General features: G+C 36.6%; 3 protein-coding genes and 1 long non-coding RNA gene across 5 annotated transcripts in view; 3 read left to right on the forward strand and 1 right to left on the reverse strand.

Annotated features, from left to right (window-relative positions):
* Positions 1-2,108: 2,108 nt before the first annotated feature.
* On the forward strand, positions 2,109-3,092 carry LOC123657413 (gamma-glutamylcyclotransferase-like). Of its 2 annotated transcripts, XM_045592965.1 has the most exons (4): positions 2,109-2,189; positions 2,256-2,383; positions 2,473-2,606; positions 2,685-3,092. In XM_045592965.1, the coding sequence occupies exons 2-4, from the start codon at positions 2,267-2,269 to the stop codon at positions 2,971-2,973; spliced, it is 540 nt and encodes a 179-aa protein (XP_045448921.1). In that variant the 5' UTR covers positions 2,109-2,189; positions 2,256-2,266; the 3' UTR covers positions 2,974-3,092. The 2 variants fall into 2 exon arrangements, with proteins under 2 accessions (XP_045448921.1, XP_045448917.1); XM_045592961.1 differs by having other exon boundaries at positions 2,119-2,383.
* An 86-nt stretch (positions 3,093-3,178) lies between these two features.
* Positions 3,179-4,603, forward strand: LOC123657424 (gamma-glutamylcyclotransferase-like). The gene is made up of 3 exons (XM_045592972.1): positions 3,179-3,283; positions 3,381-3,514; positions 3,843-4,603. The coding sequence occupies exons 1-3, from the start codon at positions 3,179-3,181 to the stop codon at positions 4,228-4,230; spliced, it is 627 nt and encodes a 208-aa protein (XP_045448928.1). The 3' UTR covers positions 4,231-4,603.
* A 2,321-nt stretch (positions 4,604-6,924) lies between these two features.
* LOC123657389 (insulin receptor-like) overlaps positions 6,925-18,993 on the reverse strand; it is a 91,250-nt gene continuing 79,181 nt past the window's right edge. The window contains exons 16-25 of the mRNA XM_045592944.1: positions 16,790-16,988; positions 15,454-15,589; positions 14,271-14,441; positions 13,347-13,595; positions 12,836-12,922; positions 12,151-12,294; positions 11,749-11,967; positions 11,584-11,664; positions 10,123-10,369; positions 6,925-7,178 (exon numbers count right to left, since the gene is read on the reverse strand). Coding sequence (XP_045448900.1) covers positions 6,925-7,178; positions 10,123-10,369; positions 11,584-11,664; positions 11,749-11,967; positions 12,151-12,294; positions 12,836-12,922; positions 13,347-13,595; positions 14,271-14,441; positions 15,454-15,589; positions 16,790-16,988 — 1,787 coding nt within the window. The remainder of the gene's footprint in view (positions 7,179-10,122; positions 10,370-11,583; positions 11,665-11,748; positions 11,968-12,150; positions 12,295-12,835; positions 12,923-13,346; positions 13,596-14,270; positions 14,442-15,453; positions 15,590-16,789; positions 16,989-18,993) is intronic.
* On the forward strand, positions 14,366-15,649 carry LOC123657438. Its single transcript, XR_006743715.1, has 2 exons — positions 14,366-14,463; positions 15,339-15,649. It is a non-coding gene; the product is annotated as an uncharacterized LOC123657438 (long non-coding RNA).

Here is an 18,993-nt window from a genome sequence, read left to right on the forward strand (position 1 = left end):
ATTCTCGCTGATTATGCAAGTAAAGACGTTGCCCGTCGCTACAAAATATCATTTAAAGAAAAGGGATTTCTCGACTTCGCCACAAAATAAGTAATTAAAAATAGGGCTTGGAATACCGTTAAAAATACAATAGAAATAATATAAATATAAAATATATATAATATAAAATATAATAGGAATATTTTTAAACGAAAAATATTTCATTTAATCGATTGAAAATTCTTAAATAAAATCGATTTTTATTTCAAATCGAACTGATATTGTGTGAGGGGAGGGAGTCAATAATAATTTCAAATTTTCCTGAACTGTCCAAAAGAAATGAAACGAATGTATTGAGCAACGTGAACAAATTTAGTAGATTTCTACTTTTTTGGTAGATTTCGAGGTACCCGTAACAGTATCTAGTAGGTAAAATTATTTGGTATATTTTGGTAGATTTCACGCTTTCCAACTATTCTGGTACTTTTTTTCCTTCATATGGCAAAGCGGGCTATTCCCCTTTTCATCGAATGGATTGTAACTATGTCTTTCTAATATTAATTGTTCGGGAAAGCTGTTGGGGGAATCCCACAATATTATTGAAAAACTTGATTAGACAGGTATATCTTTAATTTTTATTCTTTTCGTAAACATGCTGTGAGCCAGTGATTGCCAAGTTATTGATTTATCGCTGGAAACTTGCGATTTTGGTGAATAAATACCGATGAAACGATTTTAGGGTATAATTTCCCGATTTACTCTATTTTAGCACATGAAACTTAAATTATACGAGTTTTGAGGTTTGTAACACTGTTTGTACCTAAATTTAACTGTACATAAGTGCTACTTCCCAGAGGCATTTTATATGAGCCTCTTATTAAACAAGCCAATTTAAGCTGTATTTCAGAGGTACTAAGGATTAAATATTATTGTCCTTGGAATGTAGGGGCTTCCCACAGTTATCCATTCCGAGTGAAAAACAAAATTTCAATAAAAAGTAGAATGGGTGGTGAAGGACATTAATGGACTCAAACAGCTTTATGACAATGTAACTCAACATAAAGAAGAAGAACGGTTCATATTTGGTCTTCGCAAGTATAACCGCCTCTCTAAGTTCCGTGCGAAGCTCGAGTGGCTTCTTATATACTTTTGCGCAGGAGTACTCGTGTACTATCTCTCCTATATTCTGTATTATTTAATCCCTTCCTTCCATCTTATTTGAAAGAACGCTTTGAATTTCTCTTGTGACTTACACAACAGATCACTTGGTTCTAGTGAAAATCTAACTTTGAAAATCTGTAATCACTCTACTGCCTTCTACAGCAAGTCTTTTAGCATTGAGGCTGCACGGTTATGGAATACTTTACCATTACACATTAGACGTGCAACATGCCTGAAATCTTTTAAAAAGATGGTTAAGAAACACTACTTAAGACTTTGAAATTACTGTCGTCCAGTTCGTCATTAGTTACTGATATTTATATATATTTATATATTCTTATTTGTTCTACGACCATTGCTTAATAATACTTAGTTATGTATAATATTATGTATATATGTGTGTGTATGTATGTATGTATATATGTATGTATATATGTATATGTTGAAATGTATTTATATGCGTAGTATATGTACATATTATTATGTAATACGGACTGTAATTTTTTGTATAGTTAATATGTTTTTTATATGTATGTGTATATATTTGGTTTTCTTCATGTTTTCTTTCATTTTAATTCTGTACACTTTTTTCACATTATCTCCTCCAAGCTGATTGTCTGGAACAGATCGCAGTTTAGCGATAAGACCACCTGTTATACATTTCTTTTTGTCAATCGTTTTGTAAATTGTAAACCTCTTTTTGTGTATACAATAAAAAGTAAATTAAATTAAATGAAATCAAATAACCATAACTCGATCACAATTTAAAAATACCTATATTTCTGTAGATTTTATTTTAAATAATAAACATTGATTTATCCAATTTATGGTGATTTCTTTGTTCATATTATTGTTTTATCTTTATAATCAGAGAACATTATTATGCTTCTTCGTTGTAACACAACAGCGAAGAAATGCAGTAATAGATTTTTAGTATTTTCTCTTTTGGTAGAATTTAGTAGTTTTAACCTCCACAAGCAGTAGATTCGTTAAATAAAATCTGGTCACACCGGTATTGAGTATAATCAATTAATCATTACAAAATATAGGTGATAACGAGATATCAATGACAAATACGTTTTTGTTACATAAATTGACCATTTGTTGATTTCTAGACCTATTTACAATGGCGGCCCCATTAGAAGATACCTTTTTATATTTTGCTTATGGAAGTAATTTATTGAAGAAAAGAATACGTATTAACAACCCTACTGCGGAATTTGTAGGAATCGGCAAACTTGATGTAAATGTTTCACATTTATTAAGATGTAAACAAAAGAATATTTTGTGTATTAACAAAATATAAATTAGTATGTAAGACCGTGTTTACAGGGTCACCAATTAGATTTCATGAAATATTCTGATCATTGGAGAGGTACGTCGGCAACAATAATACCAACGGATAACTCATATGTTTGGGGTGCAGTTTGGAAATTACATGTTAAGGATATGCCTGCATTAGACAAGTGAAGTATTAAATTTATTTAATTCTAGTTAATATGTAGTGAATAGGTAGTCATTATAAAACTTAAAAACATTTACAGACAAGAAGGTGTTGACACTAATTGGTATTTTGCGAAAACTGTTGATGTCATCACTCCTAATGGTGAAAAATTACAGTGTCGTACTTACCAACAAACAATAAATCCGCCTCTAAGAGCTTCTCATGAAGAGCTGCCACCTGAAAGAAGACCTTCAAGTACTTACTTAGACTGCATTGTTAATGGAGCAATAGAATGTAACTTGCCTAAAGATTATGTAATAGAGTTAAAAAAAATTCCACACAATGGACAAAAAGCTTCTCCTAAAATGATTGAAAAATTAAATATGTAACTTAATATATTTTGGGAACTTTATTTTTGAAGAAAAAAAAATGTAAATAATGAATGATTTAATTTTATTTTATTTGTGAATTTATTTTACTATAAAGTTGACTGGCCATTTGAATGTCATTATTCCTTTTATTTACCTAGATGACACTAACGACTTGGTGTAACTAAAATTTTTATTCTTTTAAAAGTTAAAAACGAAATTAAATATGTCCAATACTTTTTTATATTTTGCTTATGGTAGCAATATGTTCTCGCTCAGAATTAATATGAATGATATAAAAGCAAATTTCTTTTCTATAGGACGTTTAGACGTAAGTCTAAATTTATAATGAAAAAAAAAAAAAACTAAAAGACCATTGATACAAATTTATAAAAACTAAAATTGATAAGCGAAATATTTTCATATAGAATTGTCGTTTGGATTTTATAAGATACTCAAAATTTTGGGAAGGACCTACTGCAACTGTTGTGCCCACAGCAAATGCTCATATATGGGGAGTTATCTGGCGCATGCATGAAAATAATATTGAAGCACTTAATGAGTAAGTTAGACCTATACTTGATTCGCTATCAGGTAAGAAGTTAAAAATACTGAAACTTTTGCTGATTTGTTTCAATGCGTTAAGCTCATGATTAATGGTTATCATTCTAGTCTTTAGATAAGAAGGTACTCGGAAAGCACCATGAGAATTTTTGTATAAGCTGTCTTTAGTACCAAGTGTAAAATTAGCTTATAAATTTATAGGTCAATAAAGTGTTTTCTAATAAAAGTTGCTTCAATAGTTCCTGAGACTAGCGATATAAAAATTCTATTAGTAACAATGTATAGAAAGGAGACTGTCTTAAAATTTAAGATTTGACGAATTTCAGACAAGAGGGTGTAGAGCGAAAAATTTACTACCCAACGTATGTAAACATATTAACGCCTTATTTAGGTAGTTTTAACTGCCGGATATATATTCAAAAAGTAAACCCTTTACCTATTGGAGATAATGATGAAGTACCGATTGAGCGTTGGCCATCTTGGACTTACAAGGAAGTGATAATACTTGGTGCCCTAGAGCACCAGCTACCGGAATATTACATACAAATATTGGAAAATATCAAAAACAATGGAGGAAAGGGAAGTTTTAAAATGTATTGCCTGTTATTACGATATGCAAAAGATAAACCTTGTCTTTGCGCTATACGGAAAAAAATTGACAAGCCACTTCAACTCGATATAAGAAAATTAAGGCAACAAAAACAAAAGAATTAAACTTTTATACAAGAAAACATAGACCATAAATGTATTCTAAACTCCAGTAATCGATTCAGAGTCAATAAAATAATAAAGTTTTTTTTTTTCAAAAATTTGGACAATATGTTTCATTACTAAATAAAGCCTATCGTTATCAAGCAAGTCCTATAAAAATTAACAAGAATGTAAAGACTTTATTGTTGCGGAAGAAGGTAAAAACATGAAAAAATAAGTCTCTTCAATTAAAAAAATCAATTTTATTTTAAGAACGTTATAGACCTTGTTTTTATTAACTTGGTATAAAATATATTTAAACAAGTGTTTACTCGAAACTATTTTTGCTATTCTTGTAATTTTTATTAATATAAATATTAAAATTATTATTAATAGGTACTCGGTTTTCATTAAATTAAATATAAAAATTATACACTATATCAATCGTTTGGTGAATTTGTATCTAAATTGAGCATATAGCACAACGCTACCCCGACACTATATTACATAATAAACACGCACACAAATCACACGAGGAACACATCGATTGGAAATTATTTTATCAGTCAACAATTTACAAATAATATAATTACTAAAATGAGGTAAAGTGCCACATTGGTGAAAATCACAATAATATAAAATACTGATGAAAATAAAAAGTGTATAAAGACAAAGCAGCGAGCCGCAGCGAACGCTGTGTGAGGCAACGTTGTGCGAGACTCCGCGCTGGCGCTCCTCGGCCGGCAGTCGGTGATCGTTTGCCAATACGTTAAGCGTCAACTTATACATTCGCTCACCACACTAGTTCAATTAATTATGCCAATAATTCATTAATTTAGAGACAAGATTGTTTTTGCCATTAACGAAAGGCACTATGCAACTTCTTTTGCGATATTTAGACTGAAAATTGTATTTCCGATTATAGGTAGATACACTGTTAAAAATAATGCATACGACGTGCCTTTAGCCCTTAATAAATAACAAACAACAAAAAATATAAATATGTGCATATCATTTACCTATTTAACACTCCTATACAACATTTTACGCAATTTGATTAGTTGAATACAGTTCTATTCCAAATGTCAGGCGATGCTCTTTATCTCCGCAAAACAAGTTATAACACAGACTAACAACATTGTCGTTACAAAATTAATTGTCACAGCTATTGATACCGTCTTAAAGTCTAGCTGCCTCGGATGAAACAATTATGAATAGTTATTGCCAGTTGCAAACAAACACGTCGGTATTCGTGTATTTTTCACGTAATATTTCTCATTCAATCAACAATCCTGCATTCCATAGAAGGCTGGATTTCTGAAGGCACTCGTTTATACCCTTAAACCACGTTATCTTTAAGTTATTATAGACACATTGGACCCCCAAAGTTAGACAGTGTGGTCCAATGTCCAGGATTGTTGTATATTGGATTCTAACTATGGTTTGTTTTACAACTATTATATTAATTTTACACTGTAACATATAATGCGTCTAGCGTATAATTTACTTATTATAGTTTGCTATTAAAATCTTCAAGTTATCTAAAAGTTATATTCAAATTTTAAATACAAGTTTTTGTATCTAGGAGTCCTTATTTACTTTTATTGTTAACAACGTCATTTTTGCGGTGCTTGTCCACTCAATATTGGTTTATAGGCCAGTATGGATTAATTGCTTACATGTGATATAAAATTATTATTAACTATGACTAATCGTAGCTTTATTATTAATGCGAGATTATTGGTTAGGTATTATAATATGTATAAACATTGCAAATTAGCTAGACTTTGGCTACAGAGTATAGGTAATTCACACTAGACGATTATTGTAGGTTTATTATATATGTATAACGATTATTTAACAACAACGGCAGATTATCTATTGCATTGTAATTGATACGGAACACATCGATTGCAGTTTTGTCTTACATTTGAAAAATTACACAAGTCTGCACACTTGAGCATGCATTATTGATATCGTACAAAAAATACGTGTCTAAATACAATATAATAATAAAATCTTAATTTAGTATTTTGATTTGTTACAAGTCTTTGGTGGTTAAATCCGATTTATGAAATTATTTCCTCATTATAGTATACAAATGACAAACGAATGATACGTCGATCGAACTATGAGTATTAACAAAAGACGCGTAACGAATTTATTGCAGTGTACCGGACCTCACAAGTGGCAAATCTGTACCATGTTAAGTAGCGCACTTTCAAAAAAAGTACTCGCAACAATAACAAAAACTTAATAAATCTACAAATTTGACACTCGCTCGACTATTCGTCCACTCGAAACGGGAGCTCTCGCCGGTCAAAGAAACTAAATAAAATAGTTTGTACAAGACCTTATCTAAATTATCGCTAGGTATCTATACACACTTTACAGCTTACACGGTAAACTTAACAATAGTAGGCTGCGTCACAAATGACTCGATACGACTACGTCACTGAGGTAAACTATATAGGAGTGCCGTCGGCGACGCCGCGGGCGCGAGGCCGACGGGCGATTCGCTAGCTACGCTTACAACTAGGATTCGAAGAGCCGGGCGCGCGCGCCTCGGCCTGAGGTAGATATCGGTCGGCGGGCGGCCGGACGGGCGGGCGGGCGGCCGCACGGGCGGGCGGGCGGCCGCACGGGCGGGCGGGCGGCCGAACGGGCGGGCGGGCGGCCGCACGGGCGGGCGGGCGGCCGCACGAGCGGGCGGGCGGCCTAGCAGGCGGGCGCGTCGCGCAGCGCGCCGTTGGGCCCGGCGCGCGGCTTGAGCGCCAGGCCGCGCGGCTCGGGCGGCTCGGGCAGCTCGGGCGGCGCCAGCGGCTCGGCCGCCGCGTCGTCGGAGCCGCGCGAGCGCAGCGACGACAGCTCGCGCACCCACGACGCCAGGCGCCCCGACACGCCGAACAGGTTGGAGCCCGAGCCCGACGCCACCGCGCCCACGTTCACCGCGGCCGCGTCCGTCTCCTCCTCTGCGACCGAAAGATCGTTTTTTTATTTTTACAAATGTGACGTCTTCCTCGATGTGTCGAGGACGACGTGTCGTTTCTATGTTAACCGTTACGACGGGTTTATCGGTGCTGGATATTTTCGTCGACTTTTGGGCCGTTTATGAAAGTTTTGGATGAATTTGAGAATCGTATTCGGCAGTCGTTTTCAGCCTGTAACGTCCCACTGCTGGACATAGGCTTCTCTCTCAATGTTGGAGAAGGATTGGAACTTAATCCACCACGCTGCTCCACTGCGGGATAGCGGATTTGTTCCTCCTATGAGTAACGATCGCTATCAGGTATTTATGATAATAACCGGGACCGATGGCTTAACGTGCTCTCCGAGGCACGGTGAGGAGATCAACAGACATCCAAACGGAAAGAAATATTTGTACAAATACAAACATCTATCCCGAGCGGAAATCGAACCCCCAAACCGTCGGTGTTTTAGGCGACTACTCGCACCACTACACCAGAGCGGTTGGGATTTCAGAATCTATTTTAATAACTGAATTTAAGCCAAATAGTTATTCTGATATTTCACAATAAATTCATAAATGTAGTGTCGGACAAATCGTTTCCGTGTATGCGTATGTTGGAACGTGCTTTGTAACCCCACGCACGTAGAGAGCGTGTTTGACGTGCCTAAACAATGTTTGTATTGAAATGCAAACTCCGTAAATTAGGTATAGTTCGCGTCATGTAAAAAGAACGCTGAAAGAAACTGGAGGGGGTGCGTTTGCGCATGGGTATATTTGCGCACAAAAGTACTACTGTACTTATTTTTTAATTAGGCTTTCACTTGCGGCTTTGTATAATGGTTATTGGTAGGTACATTAAAAAATACTAGAAATACCAGTACGAATTATTCGGACTAAATAAGTATAGTAATTATCACTTTACAAAATTACAATTTTTTTTTAAACAAAAGCAATAACAAATTTTTTAGTTATTGAAAGGTCGTATTCAAAAATATTAATTATCTGTACTCTTGATATTCGTATCTTAATAATTTTTATGTGTTTAAAATGATAAATTCATATTGTTTTTTTAAGTGAAATAAATAGTAAATGGAGTTTTACAAGTGTCCGTATGCTAATGTGTTGTGAAAGTGAGTGATAAATGCGGAAAAAACGTGAATTACGATTAACAGGGGTTTGTTTACCAAATAAGACTGTTCCAAAAAATGGACAGTACGAAAAAGTTTTTTCAAGAGTTGGCAACACTTTAAAAGGCCTTTGCGCATTTTGACAGCCAGCGTCTTTTTACATGACGCGAATTATATATTGTAAATAATTTTTCTCACTTCTCTATGTAAAACTATTTCGTAATTTAAAACTTTTGTGCGCGATAGTATTTTGAGTCGACGTCGAACTATCCAACCAATAGCACACCGGCAAGCATGCGACACGTGATAAACACTCCCGCCCCCTACCCCATACCACGAAATAGACCGATAAATCACTTCTGCGCAGCTTCAAGGCCAGCGTTTTTTTTTTTTACATGACGCGAACTATACTTAAGGGAGGAAAAGCGCTACCACGTACGTTTCGCCAACGATATACTGAAATCGTGAGAAAGCGCAACAACTACACTCATATGATTGTCCCAATATTGGTGATTTTGTATAGGACACGATGTGCAATTCAAGAAAACACCTTTAGCAACTATCGCAACGCGTTCAAAGCGCGTGTTGGAACCGGCAGCGACAGGGATCAAATACTCGCACACATTTCCTGCGTTTCGACTTCGTGCACTTTACATCGCGATACACAAAAACTCTCTGTACGATTACAAAAACGTACCAAATTTTACACAATAACAACTAGAATAAATATAAAAGCTGTGCTAATTAAAAACAAAATATATTTGCAACTAATATATACTACATATTTAACTCATAACTATAGAACGATGTTCAATCAGCTTCTAACTTTCACTACTATAAGCGGTAACGCAGAGATACTTTAAAACTTTGAATATGCAAAGGAGCTAGAACTACGATGCATACTCGTCAGTCAGAAAATGATAACACATCGACAGTTGCAACGTTACAGCATGCATACCGTTACTTACAGTTAACAGAGTGCCGCCTGCTCGGCGCACAAGTCTGTACGGCATGTGCGGACAAACGAGAACCAAATGTTACTACAGTAGTACATCATATTACAAATTACTACTAAGTTTACTCTGCTGTTATCATTTACTGAGTAAGCGTTTATTACAATACGTGAACGTATATTGTCTTTTTATCATTTAATACTTGGTATAAATCACTCTGTACACTAAGTTACACCATACATTAAACAAAATGAAGGTCGATAATGATTAACAGAATATTTGATCCCTGCCGCTATCTTTTTGACATTCGGTCAGATGCGATATGAAAATATGTATTTGTCGGATAAGAAAATTTTAGTTAGCTAATAAATATTTGAATTGATAAAAATTGGAGTTACTTGAAGAGGGAGATGAGTAATCGATGATAATATATTATAAATTGGTAGAATTGACTCGTATAAAATAAATTTACTCTCCGTCTGTCCAAAACATTTGCTGCATTGGTTTTTTTTTAATCTATAAGAAAACTTAACTTGGTACAATTCTGTCTATTGGAGATAATAAAAATTTTGAAAGATTTAGTATTTATATAGAAATTTTTAGTTGGTATTGCAGCCATAATTTGTTTCTTTTTTGCTTGTCTATTCGTCTGTACTTTAGACGCGTATTAATATTGTGACGTTATTGGAATGTATTTTGAGATAGGACACCGGTTTTTTATATCAAAATTCAACGCAGTTTCCCTGGGAGAAGAGAGGAAAGTCGAAATGCGTAATCGGGAATATAGTCCAGCATACCGGCACAGTTATTCTGTAAATAATCAAAATAGCTCAAATAATTCGTAGCGGAGGAGCGAGGGTCTCACCGGCCGCCGTGCGCTGCAGCGCGTACATCTCCTGGCCCAGCGGCGTGTGGAAGAAGGAGCGGTGGCGGAAGTAGGGCTGCGAGGAGGGCGCCAGGTCGGCCACGAGCTGCAGGAAGGACGGGCGCGCGGCGGGCCGGTGCGCCCAGCAGGCGCGCATGAGCTCGTACAGGCGGTCGGGGCAGTGCTCCGGCCGCTCCATCACGCCGCCCTCCACCACGTAGCGCACCACCTGCTCGTTGGACAGCCCCTGGCGGCCGCGACCGCAGCGGTTAGCATCGACCAGTGTCTAACACTCTTTTTTTATACTTTCCTCAAACGTGGGTAGTAAAGAGACAATTTGTCACTCCCATTCTTTCATACTAGTTCTCGCAGGTATTCCTCCCGTACTTTCATTCCGGAAACTTTTTATTTCTTTCATCCTTCCCTTTCCCTTTAGGGAAGAAGGTGAAGGTAATGGTATATTTTATTTGAATAAAATGCAAATAATAAAATTAAAATATTACAACAAATTGTCATATGTGGGTCGGGTCGATCAACTATTCTTTGTACAATTTGTAAGAATTTTAAAAAACAGTAAGTAAAAAACGAAGCAAATTTCTTTTACATTTTTTTTCCACTTTATTAGAATATTTACTAATTATCTGGTGATGTTCATTGATAGGTTTAGGATTACTATGGCCATCTTTGTTTTTATTTTAGAACTTTCAAAGGCCGTAACTTAGTGGACAGAAGTTTTGAAAACAATTTGGGGACACAGTTTGTTATTTTTAAAAAAAAGTAAAATTAAACAATAAAAAACTGGAAAACATGTAAATGGGTTTGGAAAGTATTAGAGATTGTGTTAAAAAATGGAAATTAATGCGTTTTCATACAATATTTTTATAAGTTACCATTAAAATAATTAAAAATAAATGAATCATGATAATGAAATGCCATTTAATCAATGTTGGGTATTCTATAACTGTTTATAACTAATAACTATAACTGTTTATGATATGAAATTTGGTAAATGATTAGTTTTGTTAGTCATACATATATATATTAAGTGTAGGGACAATGTTTTTACAAAGAATAGTTGATTGACCCATATACTTAAACGTGGAACAGTTAGTGATACAGTAGAGTGAGCATTTATACTTTCTCTTAATATCGGTGAAGGCTTTGAGCTTAATCTATAACTCTACTCCACTGCGGATAGGTGTTTTTTCTATCAGCGATAATTATGTCTATCAGACGTCTACGATAATCAACGGAACCGTAGGCTTTACGTCCTCTGGAGGTACGTTAGAAAAATCTACAAGATCAAAAACTCGGAAGTCATAAATATTTATACAATTACAAACACCTGTTCTGAGCAGGAAAAGAATGGAATGCGGGTTTTGAAGGAAACAAAAAAATTAAGAATAGAGCATGTTTTGAAAAACAATCTACATTAACTAAGATAATTTATGAAAAAAGTACCTGATATGGCTGCATAGCGAGCGTTGCCATTTCCCATAACACGACGCCGTAACTCCATATGTCGCTGTTACTCGAAAATACCTGCACAATATTTAGCCAGATTAACAATCGATCAATCGATATATCGTGTAAGATAAGTAAATATTAAATGCGTTTGCAACTCACCCCATCCTTTAAGCTCTCGGGGCTCATCCACCGGACGGGCAGTAGGCCCTTGGTGCCTTTCCTATAATAATCAGTCTCATAAATATCTCTGGTCATGCCGAAGTCGCCCACCTTCACGGTGAGGTCACCGGCCACCATACAATTTCGTGCCGCGAGATCGCGATGCACGAATTTTTTCGCCGACAAGTAGGCCATACCGTCCGCTATTTCGATCGCCATCTGGAATTTCGTAATTAATATTGTAAACAAAGTTGTTCAGTTGTTTGCGAGTGAACGTTTCACTCTGATAAAGTAATAATTTTGACAAAAAAGTAAACTCTCGTTTTTTATTAGTAAATTTAGTAAAGGTCGGCAACGCGGCCGAGAAAGCCAAGTAAGAAAGCAGAATCGATTCGCAGAGACCTGCAGGATGTTCTGCAGCGTGGGCGGCACGCAGGCGCCCTTCTTGGGCAGCGAGGCCTCGGCGTCGGGGCGGTGCGAGCGCAGGTAGGTCTTGAGGTCGCCGTGCTCCATGAGCTCCATGACCACGAGCGTGGGCTGGCCGCGCGACACCACGCCCAGCAGCCGCACCACGTGGAACGTGTCGAAGGCCTTCATCACCGACGCCTCGTTCAGGAACTCGATGCGCTCCCTGCTCGACGGGATTGTGGATTCCTTAGTGAAACTTCTTGCGTGAAGGCAAACCTCAAGCTTGTAGATATGGTGATACAATGTATGTTTTTTTTTTTAAATAAGAATGTACGTTGAATATGGTGAAACTGTCATCGTCGTCGATCGTTTGGCACGTTAGAGAAAAATGATGAGGGTCGATTTTTAGGATTCGCACGCACGCCGTCACAAAAACCGACACCCTGAAGTTAGCTAGTCAACAAAGTAAAAGTTTGCAACCTAAAGTTAGCTAGCCAATGAATGCGCGCGCACGCCGTCACAAAAAACCGACACTCTAAAGTTAGCTATTCCACGAAGAACAAGTTTGCAACGTGATGGCTAGCCAATGAAGTATAACTTCTTGCGTGCATACATAAGTGCACAGAAACTTTTTTTTAAGTTTATGATAAACATAAAACCACTCTCTAAAGTCTCACCTGTCAGTCGCGTGCTCATTGACAGTTTTCACAGCGCACCGAGTTTCCGGTTTACCTTTTTCTATATTTTTCGCTATGCCCTCGTATACCTGTAAAAGTATTGAATCGAAAATAAGTTGAAGTAAAAATAGAAAAAATAAAAAATATATATATAAATATTTTACAACATACACCCACGGTCTTATGTTCCTACGGTAAGCAACTTAAAACTTGTGTTATAAGTAACAGCCGACTGTTTTAGATAAATATTTTATTTGTGATAAATATACACAGAAATAATGTAATAATGAATAAAATAAATAAATACAAATATTAATACAAATATTACATCCAGACTGAGGTGGGAATCGAACCCACAATCCCTAACCCAGCCAACGGGATAGTCAGACACTGCAAATAACAAAGAAAAAGCCCGATTGCCCTTCACAGTATTAATCCAATGACACCCCACTCGTTAAAATCACAGTACAATATAAGCAAGCAAGTCGCGGCGGTCGAGAACCAGAGACGTACCATGCCGAAGGAGCCCTGGCCGAGCTCGCGGATGAACTCGATGCTGCTGCGCGGCACCTCCCACTCGTCGGGCACGTAGACCGTGGACACGTACTCGGGGTTGACGCTGGCGAACAGCTTGGGCGCGTCGGAGGGCGGCAGCAGCGCGCGCCGCGCCGCCCACGCGCCGGCCGCCGCCAGCGCCAGCAGCGCCAGGCAGCCGCCCACCACGCCCCACACCCACTCGTACGTCAGCTCCGCCGTCCGCTCCTGTAGCCATGAAAATATAATCAAAGACTCAATTATTACGGATCACTCATAGACTACTTGTCAAAATTTCGCTTAAGTTTAAATGACATACTACATGAAAAGTACCAGCTTTTATATTACAAAGAGAATCATCAAAATCGCTGCACCCAGTAAAAAATAATGGAGTAAGAAAATCCGCCTTTTTTTCTTCTCTTTGAACTTCGTTAAAAAGGCATTCACATGAACCTTTTCAAAGTAATATCTTAAGATCTATGAAGCCAAAATGTCATGGTGCATAGAAAGTGATATTCGGCATCGGATGGTTACAAATTCGGCCCGTCTCGGTGTACCTATTAATATTAGAAATACGGAAGTTTGTGAAGATGGGTTGATGTTTCTTACTTTTGAACTTTCTTACTACTGTACTGAATGTAATGATACTCAGTCGGTAGACAGCTGAAAATAAAGAATAACACAAGGCTATTTGTTTATTCCACCATTCTTGAACATTGTTGAAACCGCGATGCACAGCTTTTTTTTTATACCACTACCGCAGACAAGCTTACGGTTCACCCGATAGTAAGCGGTTACCGTAGCTTATAGACGCTTGCAGCACCACTAGCATCGCAAGCGCATTGCCAAACACTATCCCCGACCCTGCCGGAGCTAGATAGTAGTAGTACACATTATGCTTACGGGTATAAAGACGTAGATGTCGGTGGAGACGTTCCCGGCGCCGCTGAGCGAGAGCGGCGTGACCCGCAGCGAGTAGTTCCCGGGCGCCAGGTTGCGGACAAGAAAGCTGCGGCCGTACTGTTCGTAGTCTTCCGCGGTGATACAACTTGCCAGACCCATCTCCTGCGAGCCCTGAGCGAGAATAAAAATAATTGTATGTATATTCTTATTCTTATGACAGTTGAATAAATTTACAAGGGGCCTTTCCTTAAATTATGTCACAGGAAGGTTATAATTTTTGAGCCTTCCCCCGTCCTTGTTACAATTGATCACATTTAGCTACTTAGTGTGACGTCACATATTTAGCGATTTTCCACCTAGAAACTAATAAATTGAAATATCATTCTCAACAGTTTTTTAGATTTTTCGGTAAATGAAATATGATAATTTATAAACTAGTATACAAAACAATTTAAACTTTTTAAGTTCGTCTTTAGCGGGTATTTAATTCAAACATTAATTTATTATTATACTAGCTAACTCGGCAAACGTTGTCTTGCCGCTAAACGCTATTTAAAAATAGGGGTTGGTGGTAGAAGGCTGAAAATTTAGGGTTGTCTGTATTTTTCAACGCCAAATCATAATAAAATAAAGAATAAATAATTAATCTAAAGGTTAAAAAAATAGGGTTTGACTACCCTTAACATTTAGGGGTTCGATTCTCAGACCTACCCAATATGCACACAAAATTTCATGAGAATCGGTCAAGCCGTTTCGGAGGAGTTTAACTACAAACACCGCGACACGAGAATTCTATATATTAGATTATGTTTTAATACTAACAATAAGATATATTTTGAAATGTGATGTGTCAAAATTTTCACCCCTCCCTACTTCTTGTCACACAAAGGAACATTTCATCGACGCCCTCCCTAACCCTCCTTAACGTGTGACGTAATTTATGGATGGCCCCCAAACTATCGGAGTAATCAAAAAGTTAGTTTACATTATGCCTAAAACTCCAAAGTATTATAGTTTTCGAAATTCCAGACATTTAAGATTTTCAATAAATGTCTAGCTTTCTTTCAGATATTTTCCCGGATTCTAAGGAAGCTACCGACGTTAAAGCCCAGAAGACTTTGACGAACCGCAGCATTAGGAAAACATTTTAATATTTACTTAAGATATTTAATACTTCCCATACCTGGTTGCCATCTTCGACGCGAGAATGGTGCACATTATACGCTACAACGAAGCCGTTCGGGTCTTCCGGTGGCTGCCACGTTACGTTCACTTCGGGCAGAGTTTTATTCGATGGCAATATTTCGGCGTGTAAATTCCTTACAACATCAGCGTTCACTAAAACAATAAAAATACCATATAAGAGTTAATTAAAGCTTTTAATATATATATTTTTTACAATGAGCCATCATTATATATAAACTATTTTTGTTAAATTATATTCTTGAATAGACATATAATTGTTATAATAGAAATTAAATTTATTTTTTGATAACATATCTAAACGAATTTTTCCAAAACTAAATACAATTTTAAAAATTAAATAAGTAGTTTTTTTTTTGAGGAACTTATATTTTTAAAAACTTAGTATGTAATTAAAAAATAACAAAAAGTGACCAAAGTGAAGTGAAATTATTGTAACTGTCATGTTATAATTTTCTAAGAGGCGTCGATGAATCAAATTATGGAGAGTGGTGACAAAGTGAAGTGAAATTATTGTAATTGTCATGTTTGTTAGTGTTTCATAAGAATGTCGTTGCATCAGAAATGATAGAGAGTGGTGACAAAGTGAAGTGAAACCTTAGACAAAGAGTGAAACTATTGTAATTGTCATGTTTGACAGAGGTTCATAAGAAGTGTCGTGTCAGAAATGACAGACTAAGCTGAAATTTCCGTTCCGCTAACGTTAAAAACGCCGCGGGCGTTGTAGGTGAATTTTATGGGTGGAACGAATGTTTGAGCATTGTGTGCTCGCAATATGGCGGCATGATAAAAACATGCAGCTGCGGGTTGTGAGTAGATATTTTGCTTGGATTGGAGTAAAATTTAATTCAGTATGGATTCCCGTGAATTTATCGTTGCGTTTTTGACGAAAGGATTGAGATAATATTGAATCGGAAAGTTCATCAAATTCTGATGACATTTACAATTCGAGATTGACAGTTGGTTTTTCGAAAGCCCACTCTGACCTACCAATATTTAGTGGGCGTAGTGGGCACGATGTGGTCGCGAACAGTGACGTCAACTATGACGTCGAGAGATCGCTCGCGACGACCACGGGTATAGGTGGAACGATACAGAGCGTGTTACAATCGTTGCGGAAGTTTAGTGGAACGTACCCACAGAGGTCTGTGACAAAGTGCAGTAAAACTATTGTAATTTTCATGTCTGATAGTGTTTCGTAAGTGTCGATATGTTAGAAGTGATAGAGAGCGGTGATAATGTGAAGTGAAATTATTGTAATGGTCATGTTGGACAGTGTTTCGCCAGACGCGTCGATGTGTCAGAATGGCCAGCACTCACGGCGCTCGAGCGTGCGGAAGGTGTAGTGCGCGCGCTGCGAGCAGCGTTCGCGATCGTAAGCCTCGGCGCTCTCGTTCTCGTGGCGCTCGCGGCACGCCCACACGTTCACCGTGTACCACGTGAAGTGGCGCAGGGAGTCCACCGTCAGCGAGCGAGCGCTGCCCTCCAGCTCGTAGTACAGGCTCTTCACGTACTCTGCGTACATACGACAATTTGTCACTCTCGAAATAGAACTTTATTATGATTATCACCGGGTCCACTTAGATACATTTCTTTATAAGTTTGGGGTACTCTGCGATGTTCACACGAGTATCTCAAACTATCACTCGAAAGACGCACGAAATGTTACATTGAAATAGCGCTCGATCGACTTGGACACATCTTTTTTAAATTAGTGACATAGTCTGTACTGTGGTTTCATAACATTCACAAGCTCTGTAAGAACTATTCTAAGAAAACCTTTGCGCTTCTTAATTCAAAAAATATATTTTAGTTTAATAAACACTTATTACATACCGTAAAATGGGGTGAATAGACACAACTTTCAACTTCAACACTGATTTTCCTACATATTTTGTATAGAAGCTTATTAATAAAACATTGTGAAATCGTGAGTCGTGTTGTAGTATACCAAATATGAATCCCAAAAATTAGCGAAATCATGTCTATTATTTGTAAATTGAGAAAAAGTAGGTGGTTTCTATTTACCCGGAAACTGGGGTCAAAAGACACGAGAGAAGGGGTGAATAGAGAAAAAACACTAGGGCTGTCAAATTTAACTTTAATTTATTTATTGAAATAATAAGTAAGAACAAAGACAACATAAATGTATGTATATATTTTATAAATCAGTATATGTATATATATATATATATAAGTATTAAGATTTTCAGGAACATTTAATTAAATAATTTAGGAATATAAACATGAGCAGTATATTTTACAAGCAAACAAGCTTATAAAAGTAACAAAAATATAAGAATGTTTAATTCTAACATAAACTATAAAATTCTAAAAAAAAAACTATATTTGGTAAATAATCTAAGGTTTTCTATAAAATGAGATCAAAAATCACAATTGAAAATAAAATTGGGAGCATTGTGATTATAGTAGCAATATAATTCACTTTTGGGGTTTAGTTTTGGAAATTAAATTGGTAACTTGTTATACTACCTATTTAATCTGAATCCATTAGAGCATTTAATATATCATCATCACACCTATAATAAGTGGGCCGCCTAGAAATGGTTTTCGTTGATGCTGTCTCAACAAATGTATTTGACAATGTTTTCTTTAATTCTGCATCACTCAGAAGAACAATTCTTTAGGATACCTAGTATACTTCTTGCCACGAGGATCTGGTTTATAAATCCTCGGCATGGCGAACGCAATACGATGTAGCGTACCTGTTTATATTTAATTCAAAAAATTTATAATTTAAAATTAAAAATTTATAATTAATTTATATTAAAAAAAAAGATAACTACTTAAAATAGTTTTCTAATAATTAATTGATACTTATAATATTTTTAAAGCACGTAGGTAGCTAAGTATAATGAACTAGTCTACGATAGACAACCCTAAAAAACGTCTTTCTATTAACCCCTTTCTCGTTTCTATTAACCTCTCACTCGTATCTATTCACCTCTTTCTTCGTGTCTATTGACCCTAAAGGCGTTTCTATTTACCCCTTTCTCGTATCTATTGACCTCGAAATTGCAGAAAAATGCCTGCATCCTGATTTCACAAGAAATAAGAAAGAAATAATTGACTATTAATACTTTACCTTTGTATTCCTAAAAGATTAGAAATTTATCTTTCCAAATAAATCAATTCGCTGGGTGAAATCTTCAAAGAACTCAATATTGAGCAAAACTTTTCGCAAGGTCTAAAATCACTATTCACACACGTTCACTTTAACGGCTTTTTTCTTTAAACAATTAAACTTTACGTAAAATTGTGTGTTGTCAGCATAAAGGAAAAATACTGCCGTGTAATTAATAGAAGAAATAAACCTTCAATAATAAGCTATAGATAATCTAGAGACAAAATAATGAAACTTCCAGTTTTGTTTCTATTCACCCCGCGATTTCTATTCACCCCATTTTACGGTAGCTATTTACATAAACGTTAGTTTTTGCCCCACGCATTATAATTCCCCCAAACATTTACTAATTCATAATTCTGCTGATTATATATA

Source organism: Melitaea cinxia, chromosome 1, assembly GCF_905220565.1.
Source record: "Melitaea cinxia chromosome 1, ilMelCinx1.1, whole genome shotgun sequence".
NCBI lineage: Eukaryota > Metazoa > Arthropoda > Insecta > Lepidoptera > Nymphalidae > Melitaea > Melitaea cinxia.